Source organism: Vulpes lagopus, chromosome 4, assembly GCF_018345385.1.
Source record: "Vulpes lagopus strain Blue_001 chromosome 4, ASM1834538v1, whole genome shotgun sequence".
Taxonomy (NCBI): domain Eukaryota; kingdom Metazoa; phylum Chordata; class Mammalia; order Carnivora; family Canidae; genus Vulpes; species Vulpes lagopus.
The window spans coordinates 85,133,354-85,156,153 of NC_054827.1; the positions used below are offsets into that span (position 1 = coordinate 85,133,354).

Consider the following 22,800-nt stretch of genomic DNA (forward strand, 5'->3'; position numbering starts at 1 on the left):
CTATTGGCTTCTCAGTTCATAGCACTCGACTCCCTGGCTCCTCAGCAGCTCCTTTTCTTCTGCTGCATCTCGAGCTTTCAACTGGGGGAAGTGGGCTGGAGAGGTGATGAAACCATAGTGCCGCTCCAGATACCGCAGGTAGATGAGCATGTGTAGTGCGTAGGCCAACACCAGCAGCAGGATCAGGGACATGGCCAGGCCGATCAGAATGGCTGGTGAGAAGGAGGAGGCACAGTCTCGGGCCTTGCCAAACTGCCTCCCCTTGATGGTAAAGCCTTGGATCTGTCAGGACAAAGAGCTGAAGTGACATATTCTTTCTCTCCTAAGATCTACCTCTCAGCTGGGCTGAGGATTCTGGACTCCGAATTAACCAAATTTAAGATATGGGGGCCATACTTACTGAGTAATTTGAGCACACGATTTAACAAACGTGAGTGTGCTTATGGGGATGGTGATGCAATTTTAAACCAAGCCTGACCCAGACACTCTGAGATGCATGGTTATCATATTAAAAGGCTCATGAAGTTCAAGGCTCTGAAATAAAACCTCTTTTAATCTGATCCTTAGAAATACTGTAGCCCATCTAAAAAGTAACTTTGTGATGTCTCTAAAATCCAAAGTGCACTCAAAATTTCATAAATGTTAGGGTAAATATCACAAAGAATAATTAAATCTCACTTCCGCTGCCTTTGATTCTATTGAAAGGAAGTAGGCGGGAAGAGTCTCATAGGAGAAGATAGCATGATCCCCAATGAGGCAAAATACAGACAATAAAGGCCAACATGGAACTTTTTTTATGTACTAGATGCTGCTTTAATTCATTTAAAACTCACAAGAGCCTATGAATAAGTTACTATGTTATGGGTGAGGAAATTGAGGCGCAGAAAAGATAAGTAACTTGCCCAGAGTCACACAGCAGTAGGTGCAGTGAATTTATTTTTTTAAATTTATTTTATGTTATGTGATTTGATCATTTATTTAAGTACAGTGAAGTTATGATTCAAACCCAGGCAGTTTGGCCTCAGAGTCACTTCTTGGTTTACAACTCTACAAGCCCTGGTATGTTCTGTTATCTTCTTCCTCCGGACATTACCCCCCACTCTTTATCAATTGTACCATACAGACTTGGTACTGTTTTTGGAAGAGCTGTATACCAGTCCCTGTTTGCACCCTGCCCAGAGAATGGAAAGAAGAGCTTTCTCACATGTGCAAATGAAACAGCTCAAGTACTTAGAACTAGAAGAGGTTCAAATAGACAACTGGCTCTGTATCTAAATACAGTCACAATGAAAGAAACTGGGCTACAGGGTGACTACTCTATTAAGACCAATCAGTTGTGGAAGGCAGCTCCCACATTTAGCTGGCTTTTAGAATAAAGTCCTATACAATAGCAACTCAGTCACCCAGTTGGGTTTCAAAGGGGTACATCAGAAAACCAAATTATCCATGGGTGCTTTGGGAACTCATTTTTATGACTTCAGTGGGTGCTTTCCCATTTTTTTTTTCATGCTAAAATGACTGTAGCCATAGACTGGAGAGGCCTTGTCCATACACTAGACTGAATCCAAAACAGCTCCTAAAGGAGATTCCTGGCCTGACTTCTGGGATCCTTGGCCCACCCCTCTCCAGAGAGGCAAAGTGGTCTTCTCTTCAGACTAGTGCCTGAAAAATCAAGCTCTTGACAAAATGACAAAAGATGGCCTCATTTGATGCTGCAACTCCAGTCAAAGAAAATGTCCTCACATTGACTCTACTTTAATCCTTAAGACGGTTGAGATGGTTTAATCCTTAAGATGGTATCTGTGGAGAATGCCTGAAGGGTATGTTGTCCATCCATTTTTCTAGACTACTGGTTGCAAACATGCTTTATCTAGCCCACAGGTTAGTTTTGTTAGGCCCAGAACATACTGAGATTTCCCTTTAAAATCCAGACTTCTAGCTTCTTTTGAAAAGTCAAAGATCCAGCAACCCTGAGCCTGCATTCCTAAGAAGCAAGACTTAACTGGAGTTGAATAAATATACTCCTTGTGATGCAGCCTACACTTTAACCAGTCCCCAAATGGCCCACCAAAGGCATCTGTTTGCCATGCACATGGCATTACTCTATACTTTATTCTTAGAATAAGCCAGATGGGCAGTCACCAATGTGGAATGCAGCCTCCTGTACTTATACCTTAATCACTAGCGCTACCACCTCTTGCCTAGACTGAGCTTGCATTTTGGCATCTTCTTATATTAAATGTGTTTTAACAAGGCCCACCTCTGGCATCCCCTGCTGTGTTCACTATAAGGTTGCTATTGAAGATACTGGCATAGGCTGCACCATACCAGCCATAAAATGTGCTGCTCGCAAGCACATTTTTAATAATCTTATGAGCCCCAAAAACATGTAATTGAGCAATTCTTTCTTATACTGGATGCTCCAAAGCTTCAGAGCCAAATCACTGTGCTGTTTCCACCCAGATCAGATAGATGGTCTTGTGGTTTTATGGACCAACCTCATCGGTGTCTCTACTTGATCCTTTCTTCTTTTTTCTTAAGTCCCATATCTTTGCCCTTTTTTTGTTTTACATTTTTTATTGTAAAATATATGTAACATAACATTTGCCAACTTAACGATTTTTAGGTGTACAGTTCAGTGGCATTAAGTCCTTTCACATTATTGTGCAACCATCACCATCATCCATCTCTAGAACTCTTCATCTTGCAAAACTGTAACTATTAAACACTGATTCCTCCTTCCCCTCTTCTCCCAGCCCCCTGAGAACACTATTCTATGTGACTAATGTAGATACTTCATATAAGTGAAATCATGTAAATATTTGTCTTTTTGTGTCCGCTTTATTTCACTTAGCGTGGTATCAAAGGTCATTCAAGCTGCTGTCTGCTTCTGAATTTCCTCTCTTTTATGGCTGAGTAATATTCCATTGCATGTATACACTAGCCTTTGTTTTTCATTCATCCATCGATGAACGTTTGGTTATTGCCAATAATGCTGCTATGAACATGAGTATACAAATATCTGTTCAAGTCCCTGCTTCCAATTCCTTTTGGTATATACTCAGAAGTGGAATTGATGAATCACATGGTAATTCTTCACTTAATTTTTTGAGGACACTACCAAACCATTTTCCACAGAGGCTATATCACTTTACATTCCCACCAGCAATATATAAGGGCTCTAATTTCTCCACATCCTTGCCAACAATTGTTATTTTCTATTTTGGGTTTGCCTGTTTGTTTTCTTATCATAACCATCCTAAAAACTATGAAGTGGTTTGCAAATTTTTCAAAATCAGTTTTCTTCCAGTGTTTCTCTAAGTCACCTTAAATCATTCCTGAAACAAGGTAGAGGTATAAATTGATCAATTCCTCTGTTCTAATCAGGCAAGATTATGTGTGAATTATTCTTTGTCTCCATTATTACTTACTTCTTGCTCTTTGTGCCTGCTTCTCTTTTTTAAGGTGTAAGAGAAATATATATAATACATACTTTATAAATATTAATAAATACATATATTATATATATATATATATAAAGTGCCTTTGAAGTCAGACAGCCCAGAATTCGAATTCTGCTTCTACCATTTACCAGTTATATCACTTTGAAGAAAATATATAATCATCAGCGTTTCAGTCATCCCATTTTTAAAACAGGGATAACAAGAGCAATCTTGCAACATTATGACATCTTGAAGACAAAGTATGGAAAACAACCACAATGGAGCTGACACACAGAGAGGACTCAGAAGTAGTAGTTACTGTTATCCATGCTTGACACAGTCCTGGGTACTGCCACATATGTTAGGCCATGACTTCTTTACGTCCATAAAACAAAGACCAGATATTAAGAGGGTAAACTAAGCTTATCCAGGGAGCTGACAAGCAATTTGAAACCAAGCCTTTCTTTCAGTCTCCAAAATGCAAGCTCCTTCCCTATCCCACACTGCCTCTCAACACCACACCTCTTCAAGCTGCTGGGGGGCGGGGGGGGGGGGGCGCGGTTGGAAGTAAACCCATTTACATTCGCAAGAGATTGGAAAGTGCTCTTAAATGGGACATGCAAAATCCCGCCCATTTCAGTGTGTTGGAAGAACAAGTGAAGCTTTTCTTCGTAGGTAAACAGGACAGAGGAAGTTGACAGATGTCTCTCTGCCTGACATTCTGGTGGTGAAAAGAAATGTCTAATGCCCCCATGCCTTTCCCCAAATACTTTCAAGAGGATCCTGGGATATTTTTGACTCCCTGGCTGACAGTTCCATTCCTGTGCTAACTGCCAAAGCTGTCACTCATGCCACAGATGTACTTCTTATCTGTCCTGATAGGATCACTGCTCCACTCCCTGAAGGAAATAAAATAATTATCCAACAGTTCCTCTCCCCAGAAGGGCCTCTCACTCCAGGAAGTGTCAGTCACTGGGCTTCGCGCCACAGCTTCCCTCCAGCTTGGATTGCTGGCATTCCTCATTGATAATTATTAGTGACTGCATAAATGTGAATGTAAAAGCAAGTAGGGGGAACATAGGGTGTGGATACTGTTCTATCCTATTCTGTTTCATAACTTGGAAGATAAAGAAAAAAATACCAATATCATTTTAAAGGTATCCATTCCTCTCCTTTCTCTAAATATCTGTATTTCAGGTTTTTTCAAACACCGAGTTTCTTTGGCACCAAATATACAGGTGCACTGAGCATATGTTTCAGTTTGTTACCTGGAAATCAACAAAAGTGACCTCCCACAGGCTTGACATATCGTCTGTGTCGCTGGGCAACAAGAGGGCATCATATCGCTGCAGGCTGCTGACGTGCTGGCAGTGGTAGGAATAACTTGACGGAGCATATACACCAGTTGCGTTATAAGTTGCTTGGATTGAATTATTGACAATAATCTCAACTCGATGCAGACTAAACCAGCTCTGAAGGTGCAACTTATTGTAATTGGTAAGGGTGAATCTGAAAATAATTACAAACAGCATTATTCTTAAAATCCTTTGATGTTTGCTGACACAGGAAATCATCTATGAACAGTGCAATTGCACCCTCTCTTGTCAAACAGTAGAACTGACTCAGAGAGAGAGTTTACTTCTAGTTCTGAACCATAATCTCCTAATAGGTACTAATGAAAACAAATGTCAGAGCAGACCCCCAATGTGAACAGTACAAATTCCTTAAAAAAAAAAAAAACACAAAAAGCTCATTTTATTTTCTTTTTTAAAATCGAAGTTTGATTTATTACTTCAAAAAAGTTGAAAAAATGAAATGGATAATAATATAGAATTTGCTAAATAAACAATGGTCAAAAATAATAATGAAAGCATTTGCTGTATCAAACATCCTTCTATGTTTTTAATGTGTATTTTACCCTAACTTGAGATAGATAATATTATCCTCATTTCACAGGTGAGGATTCAAGATACAGAGGGGTTAAAAAATAACTTGTACAAGTTTATTCAGAGATTAAGTATTAAAGCTGGGCTCCAAATCCAATTTGAGACCAGAGCCCTTACTCTTAGTCATTTTAGAATGGAATATTACTCAGCAATAAAAAGTTATAATATGGCATGATCATTTTTTCATTTAAAAACAAATGTGTGACTGTGTAAAAAAAATTCTAGAAGGACAGAGATTAAAATGTTAATGGTTACAAATAGTGGTTAAATTATGAGTGATTTTCATGTTCTTTTTATATATAAGTATTTTCTGATTTTTCTGTTTTCTGGTCATGTATTGGGCTCCTAAAGAAGCCCTGAGACAACAATGTGAATAGAAGAAGTATTTGCAAAGATAGTCTCACATTTATTTGAGAATTCAAAATATGTCAAATGGAGAAAAGAGAAATGACAGAAGGATGGAAGACATCCAAAAAGGACACATTATTAAGCAAGTTTCCACTGTGGGCAAGTGGGATTTAACACTCACAGGGTACCCTGGGAGCCAGGGTAGTTTACATGCCTGTTATCTGACCTGAGGGTGAGGGAGCTGGGGTATTTATACACTTCTTCCCATCATCAGTTGAGAACTGCTGGAGGCAGTGGATCCCTTTGGCTAAAGAAAACTCTTAGGTAAAGAAAGGCTGACAGTTCAAAGTTGAGCAATGGACTATAGTGCTCTCAAATAGAAACATTCAAGTGATATAGATGAGGTACTGACAGTGTTGGCCACATACCTTTATCATTAGAAAAAAAATATATATATATATATAGCTATTTTCCTTTCAGGGGAAAAAAAAGCACTATTTGAATAAAAATTATTCCTCGTTCCTATATCAAACAGATATGTATATTTGTGTTTGTATATATGTTTGCTCACCTTGTGGGATTCTATTTTCCTTATAAAGTTTCTCTGAAAGGTGATGACATGTATTTTCTACATTACGACCAGTAAAACACTAGTGCTTCATGATATGTAGGCAAATATTCTGAGGAAAGAGCTTTCCAAAGTAAACATAGGAAATGAGAGGTTAATCAAAGTCACCAAGTGCAGCAATCTTCCTTAAGAGCATGTCTTTACAGTAACTTGAATACACAAATTTATGCTGTGAATCTCCAAAGGGAGGACATGGTGTACAGTCTTTCTCAAACACATTTGACCACAGAACTCCTTTCCTGGGGAATCTTATAAATATTTTTACATAGCAGAAGTGTTCCACAGAACATAGCTTAGGCAAGACTGCGCTAGCACATCCTGATGGTTTGTTCAAGTAATGTTAAAGACACAGCTGTTTATCTCCACTAAGAGGTTGGTCCTATAGGAACAGAGACATTTTATTTTTATAAGAAAAAAAATGTAATGCCTTCAAATTGTCCCCTACTCCTGGAGCAATTCCTAACTCCTTAAATAAATTACTGTTGGCAGATGCATTCTTCCACACATAAACACAGTGAAATGTAGGCCTGTGTTGTCTGCTGAGACATCAACTAACAAAGACTTTTTTGCTATTATTAAATGATAAATATAATTCAATGTAAGGCACTATCTATTAACGAGTATCACATTTTCAGGCTCATGTGATTTCTAAGTCCTAACTAAAGAAGGAAATATCTATATAGATGCTTTCATAGAAACTAAAGAAAGCATTACTATATGATTCCACCATAATATCGCTAACTTTGTATAGCTAGCTATGTGTGGCATTTCATGTGTCACAGTGCTTGGCACATGCAGGCCCTTGATACTACATGTTCAATGAATAAGTTACATGGAGCCAATGTGAAGTGCTGAATCTATGACATTCCAAAGTAGTATCCATACCTACCTTATATCAAGACCTTTGGGAATTTCAGCATCACCAAACTTCAGAGACAAACTAAGGAAACAAACAACACAGTCTATCAAAATAGAAATAACCTTTATGTCATGCTACTCTAAAAAATTAGCTCAAAATGGAACAGCTGAAAATAAAAATTTATTGAATAAACAGATAGCAATTTTATAATCTTGGACTAGCCAACGGTTTCTTGAAAAAATATAGAAGTATAAACTATTAAGAAAAAAATCCACATATTGGACTTTATTAAATTCAAAATTTTTACTCTTCAAAGGACAGTGTTAAGAACGTAAAAAAGGAAAAAAAAAAAAAGAACGTAAAAAAGGCAAGCTATGAAACAAGAGAAAATATTCACAATACACAAAGAACTAGTATACAGAATATAATAAATAATACTAACAATTCAATAAGACAATTTAACTTAAAAATGGTAAAAAGAGGGATGCCTGGGTGGCTCAGTGGTTAAGTGTCTGCCTTCGGCTCAGGGCATGATCCTGGGGTCCAGGATCGAGTCCCACATCAGGCAGGGCATCTGCGTCTCTCATGAATAAATAAATAAAATCTTTTTTAAAAAATGGTAAAAAGATAGGCACTTCACAAAGGAAGATATACATGGAAGTAATATGTACATGAAAAGATGCTCAGCATCATTAGTTATCAGTAAAATATAAAATAAAACTACAATAAGATAGAAGGATCACAAAACAAACAAAAAAAAGATAGAAGCATCATCGCAAAGTAATTGTAATAATTAAAACTTTAAGAGCCTACTCTTGGGGTCCCTGAGTGGCTGAGTTAGCTGAACATTCGACTCTTGGTTTCCTCTCAGGTAGTGGTCTCAGGGTCCTGAGATCAAGCCCCAAGTGAGGCTCAGCAAAGGGATGGAGTCTGTGTGCGATTTTCTCTCTCCCTCTCCCTCTACTCCCTCTGTCCCTCCCTGCATCTCTGCTCTATAAAACAAACAAAAATCTACCTTAAGCTCTTAATATCCATATTTATTCACATTTTTCTGAAACCTAACATGAGAATTTCCTGAATGTCACACAGAATATTACCAATTTATAGCAATAACCACATTTGTTCCCCTTTTAACCTAACTCTTCTGCCTGGGCAACTGATGAGAGCCAGATACCATCCTGTACGTACTGGGACTGGTAAAACAGGTGAGGGACACCAACGTTTTGAATCTGGGAGTTTATGTAAGAGAGAGACAGTGGTCCCCCTTCACCCCTTGAGAGAGGGAGAGAAATATTTGCTTCCTGAATGTCAAAAATTTTCCTTGGCACACTTGGTAGGTACCTTGGTACTAGGTACCTACCTCACAATGTAAGCCAATGACTTTTATCAGATTTTGGATGGAACAAATAGCTCACCCTAAGGGAGACAAATGGCTGCATGTCTAATACCCACGAAGGTAAATAACTGTCTCTCAGAGGAAGACAAGTAGCCTCTGTGGGTTTCCAAGAGCTGGAATGATTCCATGGTTCTGAGTTTCATTACTTCCTGACAGGTAAACACATTCTTCTAAGAAGGTAAATCTCTTACTAACTCCAAGGCTTATTTTTTAACCCAAGTCCCAGTCAAATTTGTTCGGAAATTGCTAACCACGCAGAAAATTGTTTTCTTTTACAATCACTGATCATACCAAGTGTCAGTAAGGATGTAAAGCAACTGGGAAGGTAAATGGTACAATTGTTTTAAAAAACAATTTGCCAGTTTCTTTTTTTCTCTCTAAGATTCTGTTTATTTATTCATGAGAGACACAAAGAGAGAGGCAGAGACATAGGCAGAGAGAGAAGCAGGCTAAACATACATATACCATATGCTCTAGCCATTCAATTCCTAGGTGTTTAAGAAAAATGAAAATATACACTCCTACAAAGACTTTTTTACATGAATGTTTAAAGCAACTTTCCTTGGAAAGCTATCAAAAAACGGGCTGGGCAAAATCAAATTTCCATCAAGAGGTGGGTGGCTCAACAAGTTGTGGTATATCCATATAATGCAGGGCTTACTACTCAGCAGTAAAAAGAAACATAACTTTGACACATGTGACAATGTAGAAGAATATCAAAATCACCATGCTAAGTGAAAGAAGCTGGACTAAAAAAGAGTACACACCATAGAACTTTTTTTATTTAGTAAAAACTTTCATACATTTTAGAAAGAGAGTGTGTGAGCAGGAAGGGCCAAGGTGAAGGAGAAAGAATCTGAAGCAGACTCCACACTGAGCACAGGCAGGGCTGAATCCCACAACCGTGAGATCAGGACCTGGGCCAAAACCCAGAGTCAGACACTTAGCCAACTGACCCACCCAGGTGCCCCATATTATCATATTTATATAAAATTCTAGAAAATGTAAAATCACATATAATGATAGAGAATAGATCAGTGGTTACCTGGAGGGTTGGGAGTAAGTAGGAGGGAAAGATTATAGAGGGGCACAAGGAAACTTTTGAGGTGATGAAAATGTTTGCTGTTTTGATCATAGTACTGGTTGCATGGATGTACAAATATGTCAACACTGATCAAATTGTGTACTTTAAATATGTGCAGTTTAGTGTATTTTATTTATATTTCAATGAGGATGAAAAATAAGAATGAGAAAAAACTAAATAACTGAAATGAGAAAATGTGAAAAATTTAAATACAGAAAGGATGATGCAATTATGTGACATTATAATGTCTAGAGGTTATAACACCTAAATATACATTATAAAACCAAAAAAGCAAGAGTGGATAGCCATAAAACATCCAATTAGAAGCTTGAAAAAATATCACACAAATGTGATATTTGGTCTTACTTATCAAGAAATAGAAAAGTCAGTAAATGAGCTGAAATTTATCCTCATACTATTTATGGGGAAAGGGGAAGGGGTATTTACAAAATAAATCAGATAAATAAAGTTACTAAGAGAATTATCTTTATTTCCTAACATTGCAAGCTTAGATACCTGAGAAGCATTCATTTATGAACACGTTGTAAGCAAATTAACTCAGTAAAGCAAGTCTCCAAAAGGGCCTTTCTCTAAAAATACTCTGATAGTCTATTACAAAGAACTTAAGATACTTTAAAGAAATAAAACTTATTTCTTGTAAACTTGACTGGTCACTTACTTTAACAGAAATTTTTATATTTCTTCCAAGGAATCAGAATAGCTTAGTTATCCATAAACTGACTCTGTAGCTGATGAATTAAAACCTCAAAGCAAAGGGATACTGAGCCCGTCTAACTGCTATCCCCTTTTCCTGAGGGAGCAGCTCGATGGCCTCTAAGCTTCTGACACTCCAAGAGCTTTCTCTAGCAGCGCTGGTTTTGATGAAAGCTGTTAACATGCTCTGCTGCAGAGTAAAAAAATGCCTGATTTCAACAAAGCAAATTCAACAATGATTCAGTGAGACCCTCCTAAGTGCCAGGCACTGCACCATAACCTGGGAACACGAAGGAGATATATAATCTAGTAAGTCACTCAAAAAAGAGCTGCTTTTACTCTTCCAAGAGCCCTAACCTCCCACGTTTAAAACAGACTCTGAATTCCTCAGACTATAATTGCCTAAATTCAAAATAAGTACAGATGCTCAGATTATGCTCTATTTGTAGGGCTTTCACTATTTCAAAAGATTTCCGTAGCAAATCTGTCTGCCAACAATTTGCCTTTCCCTGAACATTTTGTTTCCAAGCATTAAAATAAGGTCATCTTTTTTTAATCTGTGCTTTCGACCTTACATGGTTATGTCTTTACTGGGGTTTATTCTTTCAGCATCTCTGCCTCTGGTTCTTGAGAATATAAGATTTCATAAGAATGAGGGATGGTCTCAGTAGCTGGTCCCTGCATGCCTCGTGTACTAGGAAGCTTCCCATTTACCCCCGTGGGTGGGCTGTCCAGAATGTCTGCACACTTGACTGAACAGGACACCAGGAGGTGGATGCTGCTCACTCAGGACTCATCCTACTAGAATTCTTAGGTGTTGACCAAGAAGAAAAGTCAGGTCCCACCCAACCATTCCTTTTTGCGTTGTAAAAACCAAACTTTCTCTGGGTCTCTCTACCAGGTAACTGGCATAGGCACTATTTTACCCTAACTAGGAAGATAATACTACTACTTTGAGTAGCCTTTGACGAGTTCTCGAAGTTCTCATGCATACATTTCCCCAGGTGATTTTCACAATGCTATAAAACAGGGCCAAGAAAGAGGAGGTGAAATGTCATTTTTAAAGACATTTTAGGTCCCAGATCTATTACCAAATAAGCTGCATGATCTTATCAAATTTCCTAACCTCTACAAGCCTTGATTTTGGATGGTAACAGTCTGTGACTCGGGGACTTACTCACAAATAGCATTGTAAGGAATAACAGATATTGTGCCTGTGAAGTCCTCACACTGTGCCTGGCCCTGGCAAGTGCTCCAGGCCTGTTACAATTAATAGATGGCATCATCTCCATTCATAGATGATGCTATGGTGGCTCCTATTTGTAAAGTCACAAAGTTCACTAGCAGAACTGGGTCTAGAAGCCAAGTTTTATTCTTTCTGTCTCTGGGTTCCCGGAGATCATTAAGATTTCTAAAGCCCAGCAAAAAAAAATAAATAAATAAATAAAATAAAATAAAATAACAAAAAACACAACTGTGGTGCTCTGATCTTCCCCACAAATATCCTGGGGTCAGAATAAATGGAATCAAGGCAAGCAAGTCAGCCACAGACAAGCAAGAAGATCCCCAGGCAATCAGCCTCTCTTCAGGCAACTGACCACAAATAAAGAGCCCTATAGGGAATTAATTAGAGTCCAAGAAAAAAGTCCTGAGCTCTCAGCAGTGCTGGAATCTCTTTGGTAGTCCGTGCTGCAACAGAATAAACAAATCTGTGAGGACTCTGGACGCTTATACTTAAAATTCCCTAATAAGAGATCATCATTCTGAATAGCAAGCTACTTACTAAAACTTGTAATATTCATATAATCCATTTTTACCCATCATAAATAATTTTTAAATGAAAAGTAAAGCTTAGGAGTAAAAAAGTGTTTCCAATCAAATTACATAAAATAAATACACACACACACAAATACACAGTATACAAAGCATTATGCCCATCTTAACCAGGCCAAAACAAATGCAGACAATCTTCCAAAAGCTTTCATTAAACCAGCAAATGTTGAAAGCAAGGAGATTTACAGAAAGCAAGAGGGATATGCCAGACTTATTCCTCCTCAACCAAAACAAATACAAGCAAAAAATTTTCGCTTGGATGACTAGAAAGCAGAGAAAGGTACTGGAAATTGATTTCTTCTTCAAAAAGCGTATTTGTTCCATCTGCTTATCTTGAATCAAAATGAATTATTATAATCATTTTGAACAAATGTCCTAAAGAATCCTCTGACATTTGCCACTCAAAGGTACCCTTGCACATTTGCAAACTGGCATCATTCCACAGCTTCAGATCACTCCCTAGAAGCAGACATCCGCCTTGGCTAGAGTCCACCTTCTCTGTTTCACCCACTAGAAGATATAGGACTCTGCGTACTGATACATGATTTCCACCCTGTTAGGACTAAAGTAGTCTGACACCTCACATTTGGAGTTGATACCAAGCCTGGAATCCTGTTCATCTTTCAGAACGAGTTTGGAAAACCCTCACTTTCACAACTCTGATTTGACAAGGTATTTTAACAAGAAAATTGCTGGGAAAAATTATTTTTTCAACTTAATTTCTGACTTGGTCTTTCATTTTAGATATTAAACAGTTCATCAGAGATGTGCTTCAAATTCACTACAAAGGAACCTACTTCCATTTTCTGAAATGTGAGAAAACTGGATCTCCCAGTTAACAGACTAAAATCGCCCGAAGGGCCTCCTCCAGCAAAGCAGTCAACTTACGTGGCACTTTCTTCACTGCAGTTTGAGTTGCTAATGTCCACGGTTGCCTTCTGGCCAAAAGCTTCATCTGTAAGGTCCAGCCAGGTCTGATTCTTAAATTTTATTGTTATTCCTCTGGCCCAGAAAAGAATGCAGGGAATTCCATCCATGGAGACATTAACTGGGCTATGATGGTTGAATCCATTCCAAGGTTCTTTTTCTAAATGTCCTTGTCTGCTCGGAGTGTAGTTGGAAGCCTAGTTAACCAAATAAACAAAATTTAAGAGATGGATTTGTTTCCATGGCACAAAAGGCTCCTTGGAAGTAAAAGGGCTAATTCACAACCTGTTGAAACTCTCATCTCTCTAGCTCCAGAGTCCACACTACAGTGAAACAGAGGAGGTAGGTAGACTCATCTTAATTATTTAACAAGACTAAACTGATAGGTATACCTGAAAAGTACTTGAACCTAGTTCCATAAAGCACCAAGATTGGAAAGGAACAAATTGTTTAAGAAAAAAAAAAGCCAACTTTGCAAATAATAATTTTAGCAATATAGACTTTCAAAAGTTAACCAGGCTGGGAGAGAGAGAGTGGGGATGAATAGGTGGAGCAGAGATTTTTAGGGCCACAAAAGCAATATTCCGTATAATACTGTAATGGTAGGTAGATAGCATTATACATTTGTCAAAACCCATAACATGTACAACACAAAGAGTGAATCCAAATGTAAACTATGGGCTTTAGTTAATAATAATGTATCAGTATTGGTTCATCAACTTTAATAAATGTACCACAATAACACAACATGTTAAACAAAGGGAAAACTGTGGAGGGCAGGGTTTGAGGGACCACATAGGAAGGAACCTCCTATTTTGCTCATGTTTTCCCTGTAAACCTAAAACTATTAAAAAAATTTAGTAATTAAAAACAAAAATTCACCATGCCATGAAACTAATAGCAGTAATCTCTTCAGAAAATAGGAACCCAAAGAAAGCAGGATTTAAAAATAAAGAAATTAGCATGTTAAGCAAAAAGACATAGAAGAGGATTCTAGATATCAGCATAATTCTCCAGACCAGTAATGTCCAATAGAACATTCTGCAATATCGGATATGCTCTATATTTGTCCTACTCAGTGCAGCAGCCACTGGCTTTCTAAAGCTATCATGGCACTGGAAATGTGGCTAGTCCAACTGAGGAGATTAATTTTTAATCTTACTTAACATTATTTCATTTGAATTTTAATTTAAATAGGCACCTGTGGCTAGTGGCCACTGCCTTGGACAGTGCAGCTCCAGATCATTTAATGTACATAAACTAGCAGGGTATGCTAATACCATTCTTCATCTTATGAAAACTTAGGAAGCCCAAGACAATGCACTTCAGTACTTGACTCCAGAAGTCACAAAGACAGGACTATATCTGAAAGAAGATCCACTTATCTAGATCAATTATCCCATACCAATTACTCTAGTGTAAGTACAGAAAAAAGAGAAATTAAAGAGGCAGCAGCCATCCAAGCTTACCAGTAACCAAAGACAAAGTGTTACTATAGTGATCCTGTCTGGAAAGCAACTATTGTAAAACAATATACAAGAGCAAGTAAAACTTTAGTTTTCTATTTACTATAAAACTACCATAATACATTTCCCCACCCAAAGCTTAAGCAAGAATGTTAGTTATTAATATTCATATTATTTATATTTTCACAGTTGCTCTGACCTGATTGAAATGTGTTTTAAAAAATATTTTTAAAGATACAATCTAGTTTCCTAACATATCCATACCTTTATGATTGGTATTGTGAAATTCTGGATTGGATTCACATCTCCATTACTCTGATGATCTGTTAAACAAATGATATGAGTACAAAGGCTAAATGTCAGATTTATTCATGTAACTGAATGATAATAAAATGCAAAGCACTGTAAAATCTACCAGGTTTGAGCCTCTTCTGGTTCATTATTTAAAATATACCAGTTTAAGAGATTTTTATGTAAGAGACTCTTGCTTCAATCACCAATACTCAGGGAAGCCCACCACAGACGACACTCTTCTCAACTCTTCAAGGAATCTTACGGGCAAACACAGATCTTACCATTTATAATCACTTCTTTATTTGAAGATGTTCGAGAGATGAAACTAGAGAAAATAAAATAAAAAGATGCTGAACAAATATCTATATTTCAGATTTCACAGGAAGTTTTAAGGAGGGTATTTCAATTTATTACATCTCAAGAGTAAAAGACAGAACCTTACCTGTCAAAACTGTCCACTTTTTCATAGTGAATTTCTGATTTTAAAAAAGTAGTAATACATGTTCTTCAAAGAAAATAAGGAAAGTCAGGATTTTTTTCAAATTTGTAAACATCAACCCAAATTCTTACCCATTGAATATTATTATTGTAGACCTACCATGTGCAAAAAAGTGTGCTACAGAGGTCTAACCAAAATAAATAGTAACCAAATAATAAACCAAATAATCAACTAATAAAATCTTTTACAGTGAAATTTTATATTCATTGTAATTTTACCATATTAAAACAAAAATATTCAATCCTTTTTATTTAAAAAAGGACTCTAGGGGTATCTGGGTGGCTTAGTGGTTGAGCGTCTGCCTTTGGCTCAGGTCATGATCCCAGGGTCCTGGGATGGAATCCTGTATCAGGTTCCCCACAGGAAGCCTACTTCTCCCTCTGCCTATGTTCTCTGCCTCTTTGTGTCTCATGAATGAATAAAATCTTTAAAAAAAAAAAAAGATTCTATTGCCAAAAAGCTCTTTCTGAAAATTATGGGGATATAAATTATAATATATATCCTTCCAGTGTTGCACTCTACATACACACAAACACACAGAGGTACACACACAACACACATAAATTTACTTTTTATAAAATTAAAAAACAGATATGTATAAACATCCTGTTTTGGAGCCTGCAAAATTGTTTTCAACTTAAAAACATATCACAGGGATGTCTGGATGGCTCAGTGGTTGAGTGTCTGCCTTTGGCTTGGGATCCCAGGATCAAGTCCCACATGGGCTCCCCATGGGGGATCTGCTTCTCCCTCTGCTTATGTCTCTGCTTCTCTCTGTGTCTCTCATGAATAAATAAAATCCTTAAAAAGTAAAAAATAAAAAATAGATCATAAATATTTTTTCATATAATATATATTTTTCTGACAATTTTTAACTTTTTAATTCCTGTTAGTTAACATACTGTGTTATATTAGTTTCAGATGTACAATATAGTGATTTAACAATTCTATACATCACCTGGTACTCAATATGATTTTCTGACATAATTTTGAATTTCTTGTCGGTATTACATCATAGAAATGTATCAATTTACTTAACCAAATTCTCATTAATATTTAGGTTGTTTTCAGTTAATAAACAATACTACATTGAACATTATTGTGGATTGTTCATTCGTATCCCCAAGATTTTCCTTAAGATAAATTCCTAGAAGTGAAATTGCTAACTTAGAAGGTCTATATATCTTTTTATCATAGAATATTGTAAACATACACCAAACATAAACAGAAAAACATAAGCTCTCTTCCCACCCCCATGTACTTGTACCCACCAACAGCTTTAGTAATTATCAAGTTATAAGCAATCTTATCTCACCTTTGAGCTCACCCACTTCCCCTCTCTGGCATTATTTTGAAAGAAATGTCAGAAATTACATGATTTAAGTATATATTTCTAAAAGATAAGGACTTTTTAAACCAATAGCCCATTACATATAGAAAATATTAATTTCTTTTAACATTAAATATCATGTCAGTGCTTAAATCTCTAATTGCATCATAAATGTCATAAAAATTTTTAGTTTATTGCCTATCTAAAATTTTTCAGAACTTGTACCTTGTAGTACAAGGTAGTTTAGAACTTGTACCTTGTTGTTTGTAAGAATGCAGACCAAACTGTATTTAAGACATTACAATTCAAGACAATTATATATAATTATTACATAAGCTCAATATATTTACAATTAGAAATATATATAGTACATATCATGATCCCTATGCAAAACATAATTTTAGCTAAAGAGTTACTAAACCTGTATCAGAATGTGCTTTAAAACGAATTATATGGAACCAATTACACTTGAATGTACCATTCTCTTAGGGCAATGAAACTACTATCTATAGCTAATGAGAATTTTTCTTTTAAGATTTTATTTCTTTATTTGACAGAGAGGGAAAGCACAAGGAGAGGGAGCTGCCAAGGGAGAGGGAGAAACAGGCTTGAACTGAGCAGGGAGCCTGACATGGGGCTTGATCCCAGGACCCTGAGATCATGATCCGAGCCAAAGACAGACGTTTCACTGACTGGGCCACTCAGGCGCCCCTATCTAATGAGAATTTCTGGAGAGGACAAGTTGGTGACCATGATGTCTACTCATTGCTACTGATAAATTCATGCATGCATACAATTTACTCTCACTTTATCAACTCTACTGAGATATAATTTAAGGACAATGAATGACATCACTCCGCGTGTATAATCCGACGAGTTCTGGCCTATGCATATATCCACAACAGACCACCATAGTAAAGACACAGAACACTTCCACACCACCAAAGTTTCCCCATGCACTTTTGCAGTAGAGTGGTCTTCTATCCACTCTCAGCCACAGGAAAGCTAAAGAATTGCTTTCTGTCACTTTAGGTTAGTTTGCATTTTTCTACGGGGGCAGGTTGGTGGGTTATATGACTGTTCCCAACTCCTCAGAAATGTATATATCCCTGCCCTTGGCCATATGCTTTGCAGCACCTCCCTGCAGGTAGAGAGTATTTCCAGCTCCATAAGTCTCTGCTATATGTCTTGGTTGAGCCAAGGGAACAGGAGTGGAAGTGACAGTATAGCAGTTCTGCAGAAACTTCTGGAGGTGCTGCACGTGTCTGCACCTCCTTGCCCTCTTCCCTCTGCCACAATGGTGTGCCCGAACATGGGCTGCTCTGTCAGTCTAGGTCTTGGAATGACAAGACATGGGAAACAGAGCTGGAACAGGTCTGCAACAGGCTACTTGCAGCTATCAACATGTAGCATGAGTGAGAAATACGTGTTTGAGATTGTAAGGTTCTGGAATGCTGAAGTTGTGTGTTACTAGAGAAAAGATGACTGAATGGGAGACAGTTGTTTTTTTTATAATTTATGTCTTGGTAACCCCAGATTTTTTTAAAACCATGTACATGCATTACTTTGATGGATTTTTCTAGTTTATTCTTTTTTAAAAGATGCCTTCTGGGGCAGCTGGGTGGCTCAGTTAGTTAAGCACCTGACTTGTGATTTAGGCCCAGGTCATGATCTTAGGGTCATGAGATGGAGCCCCATATCCAACGCTGCACTGGGCATAGAGCATGCTTAACATTCTCTCTCTCTCCCTCTCCCGCTGCCCCTTCCCATCCCACCACTCTCTCTCTCTCTTTCTCTCTTAAAAAAAAGACGAAAAAAGATGTCTTCCTTTTGAAATTTATAAACTAGCATTCAGATTTATATAGTAAGTCTCTGATGAGTAGCATTAGCATAAATCAGTCCTCAGAGGCCCATTACACCTAGGAGCACTAAGATATTTAATTTCCTGAGCAGCAAAAGTGAGACTCCAATCAGTAATCATGTAATTACAATAGAGATGTGCTTTAGAGAAAAGATCTCTATCTTACCCTAACTCCAAACTCTATACAAGTTACAAAGTGACTAAATACATGAAAGGAACACTAATATCAAGGCAATAACTTCTTAAAGAGCTTCAAGCTTTCTGATATCATCATAAACAAATAGACTTTTTAAATTTCTTTATTTTAAACTTCATTTATCCAAAAATCACATTTCATGATACATGGTTAAGTATTCAATTTTAAAAGGTCTTAATGAACAAAAACAGAAAATTATGAGATATATTTTATCTAAATAAGATATAAATTAATCAAGTCATTTGGACATACCTAGTTAGCAGAACAGTTTAATAAAAGTTTCCTGAGAAAAAGCATATGAATGAGTGGATGAATAGATGGATGGATGAGCTACCATACTGATAATATGCTTGGCTTGAGATTTTGCTCTACTCATTAGAAGTTTTCACATGTTCACAAATGAAAAGCTTTTAGAAGACAACAAAGGCTTATTTTCATTTCAATGAATCTATGGTCATGAATATACAGTTAACACTCACATACTTTTTTTTTTTTAATGAACTATAATTTAGATAGGTCTTTCCCATACCCATATGACTGAATTAACAGGGTTTTATGGGAAACCACAATTGCAACCAAAGATAATCTCTGAACTAAAGTAAGAATTGCAAAGAATTACTGGTTAAAGTTATCTATGTGTGGGGCGCCTAGCTGGCTCAGTCAGTTAAGTATCTGCCTTTGGCTCAAGTCATGATCTCAGGGTCCTGGGATCAAGCCCCACACCCATGTCAGGAGCCCTGCTCAGAGAGGAGTCTGCTTCTCTCTTTCCCTCTGGCCTTCCACCCATTTGTTCTCTCTCTCTCTCTCAAATAAATAAATAAGTAAAATATTTAAAACATTTTTTAAAAATAAAATTATGTATATGAATAAAATGAGAAACACTGGTTAAAAATTTTTTTAATAAAAAATTTAAGAAAACCTACATTGTCTCTAAAACATTCAGATTCTTGTCCAGTAGAAGGGAACTCTGCATTTGAAACGTAATCAAGAGCCCTAAGCTTGTAGTAGCTGGTGCCACATTTTTTTTTAATTTTTTTAATTTATTTATGATAGTCACAGAGAGAGACAGAGGCAGAGACATAGGCAGAGACATAGGCAGAGGGAGAAGCAGGCTCCATGCACCGGGAGCCCGACGTGGGATTCGATTCCGGGTCTCCAGGATCGGCCCTGGGCCAAAGACAGGCGCCAAACCGCTGCGCCACCCAGGGATCCCTGGTGCCACATTTTTTATATACGAGGTAGTCCATCATGAATCTGCAAAGTCATGCCTTCATGAAGGTGAAGGAGAAGCAGTTTTGTCATGGTTCTATGCAGCATGAAGAGCCCATTCCCACCATGGCCTCTAAGGCCCTCAAAGACCTGTTAACTGTGCTCACTTCAACTGAGTGTTATGCTATATGTTGGCAAATCGAACTCCAATAAAAAATACACACACACACACACACACACACACACAAAAAAAAAAAAAAAACTTGTGCTCACTTCATTTGATCTAGCCCCCTGTCTGCTCTAGCTACACCAGCATTCCTTAGTTCAGCTCCTTGAATGCTTCATGTTCCCTTCTTCTCTCATAAGAGTCTTACTACTTGCTGTTCTCTCTACCTAGAATGTTCTCTAGCCTCCCCTTCCCCTTACCTCCTAGATACTTCCTCCCTATGCTAGAGATCACAGCTTAAATGTCACTTCCGTAAGAACACTATTCCTACCATCTCAGATCAGTTCAGATCCATCTATTATACGTGCTCATAGCCTCCCACACTTTTCTTTCACAGCATAATTCACATTTGATTAATGATCGTACCTCCCCCACTAGACTTAAAGCTTCATGAAGGCAGGGACTATATCTGTTTTGCTCATCATTGTAGATGCAGTACCTAGCCCAGTGCCTAGTACTTAAAAGTACCAAGTATTAAAAACATTATGTGCTACATGCATGAATGAACTAACAGATTAATGAATGAAGTCTGAAAGGGAAGTAGAAAATGGGAGATCACACAGGATGCTGGGTAGAAAAGGAAAAACATTTCCTTTTGTTTAAGGAATGCTTTAAATACAATTTGAGGAAGGAATATGTAAAGAGAGAGTGGTGACCCCTACTCTTTCTAAGCTTAGGAAACAAGTATTAAGCTTAAAATACAATCATTCTTCCTAGAGATTTAATAACCTTGAAAAGACCCATAGAACTGAAAGATGGGGGTTTTTTGGGTTTTTTTAAAGATGTTATTTATTTATTCACAAAAGACACACACACAGAGAGAGAGAGAGGCAGAAACATAGGCAGAGGAAGAAGCAGGCACCCCACAAGGAGCCATATGTGGGACTTGATCCCTGATCCCAATCCAGGAACCCGGGATCTCGCCCTGAGCCAAAGGCAGCAGCTCAACCACTGAGCCACCTAGGTGTCCCTGAAAGATGTTTTAAATCTCAGATCCATGATGTGAAAGACATTCACAAAACAGCAACTCTTGTTTCTTTCATAATAAATTAATATGCTATATTATTAGATTCAAATGATCAGTGATTGATGTGATTTCTAGGGTCCCTTCTGAAGCCAAGATTATTTAAACCCGTTAACCTTGCTTTAAAAACAGAACTGGGATTTTCATAGTATTTGGTGTACATTTTACCAGTGTAATGCACAAATAAGTCATTTCTGTATAAATGAAGTAAGGACACTTTATTAAGCCTTAACTTATTATTTGAAAATGAACTTGAAGAAAAGCACTAATTAACTTAGAAACAATGAGAAAATACCTACACGTATAGTTTTTATCAGCTGGTGACTTAAAGATTCTTTAACAAGTTTTGGCAGACCATTCTCCCTGGCACTATCCTTGGTGTTCACACTAAATTCCCTGATGTATTTGTTGGGATGGCACATAATGAGCAATTAGGAGATATGACATAAGTTAATTGATATTCAGATTCCAAATAGTCTCCCTTATAGATAAATCTCTAGTTTCCCTTATATGACATGGAAAGAGAAAAAAGACAAAGGACACAGAAATAGAAGTTTTGCTTGTTAGTTTTAAATAGTACGTACTCCAAACAATTATCATCTCCTACCAGTTAAAATGATTCATCACCTTTTCTCCAAAGGACAGGTTATATATTTCTGAAGTTTTTACATTTTTCCTTGCTCTCTCCTCTCATAGTAATGGAAGGAGAAAACCATAAAATTAATATTTACTCGTAGGTCTAAAAGAAACCTGAATACTGTTGTGGTCATTTTCTCGTAGATACATACTTTGATACACAATACAAATGTTTCTTGTGCATTTTGAATAATCCTTGCCTCTTATAATAAAGACTTTGTTTTCATCTCATATTTATAAACTCTAGTCCAATGATTTAATAAGCTACTGAATGATCTAATAAATCCAACTTGAATTATAAACAAATATAGCTATGCAACAATATAAAGAAATTACAGAACCATCTAATTTCACACTTGCATTGAAGTTCACAGATGCACCAAATTTAAAAAATGTGCAATGACTCACCTTACATTCTTCCTTGCAAGAATCTGGTCCAAAGTTAGTGAAAATCCCATACAAAAAGAAATAAGTGAAAAACTAAGCAAGATTTTTCTTCCCATCAAGAAATGAATCAGTTTCTTCAAACCAAGCACATCTGTTAATTCATAAATGCAAACAGAGCAGAGGCAGTACTTTCCATGCCTTGTGACTGACAACATATTCAACCAATGAGAAGATCACATTTCCAGGATGTATTATGCATAGGAGAGGGTGGAGGGAGGGGCTTGATACTGCTTAATTTAGAGGGTAGAATGATATCAGTGGGTCTATTTAGGATGTTTGCTTATTCATGAGAGACTATTACTAAGGAGCAGATTTTCAATTAACCTCTTTTTTAGAAACTGGCATTGTTTTCATACTCTAACTCTTAATAAGAATCTCATAATACTTCTCAGGAAGCTATTAAACTCTCCACAAAAATCTACAAAGTATGCATT

General features: G+C 37.1%; 1 protein-coding gene across 1 annotated transcript; it reads right to left on the reverse strand.

Annotated features, from left to right (window-relative positions):
• On the reverse strand, positions 1-22,422 carry ATP6AP1L (ATPase H+ transporting accessory protein 1 like). Its single transcript, XM_041751446.1, has 7 exons — positions 22,328-22,422; positions 15,220-15,263; positions 14,909-14,967; positions 13,140-13,375; positions 7,255-7,305; positions 4,712-4,952; positions 1-282 (listed from the first exon to the last, which is right to left on the reverse strand). The coding sequence occupies exons 1-7, from the start codon at positions 22,420-22,422 to the stop codon at positions 1-3; spliced, it is 1,008 nt and encodes a 335-aa protein (XP_041607380.1).
• Positions 22,423-22,800: the final 378 nt, after the last annotated feature.

Bases quoted from the DNA above. Each gene is read 5' to 3' on its own strand.
- ATP6AP1L (XM_041751446.1), bottom strand. From the start codon at position 22,422: ATGGGAAGAAAAATCTTGCTTAGTTTTTCACTTATTTCTTTTTGTATG. The intron at 15,264-22,327 runs GTGAGTCATTGC...TATTTTCTCTAG, and splicing joins CTTGCAAGGAAGAATGTAAG to TTTCATCTCTCGAACATCTT. The intron at 7,306-13,139 runs GTAAGTTGACTG...TTGTTTCCTTAG, and splicing joins TGCAGTGAAGAAAGTGCCAC to TTTGTCTCTGAAGTTTGGTG.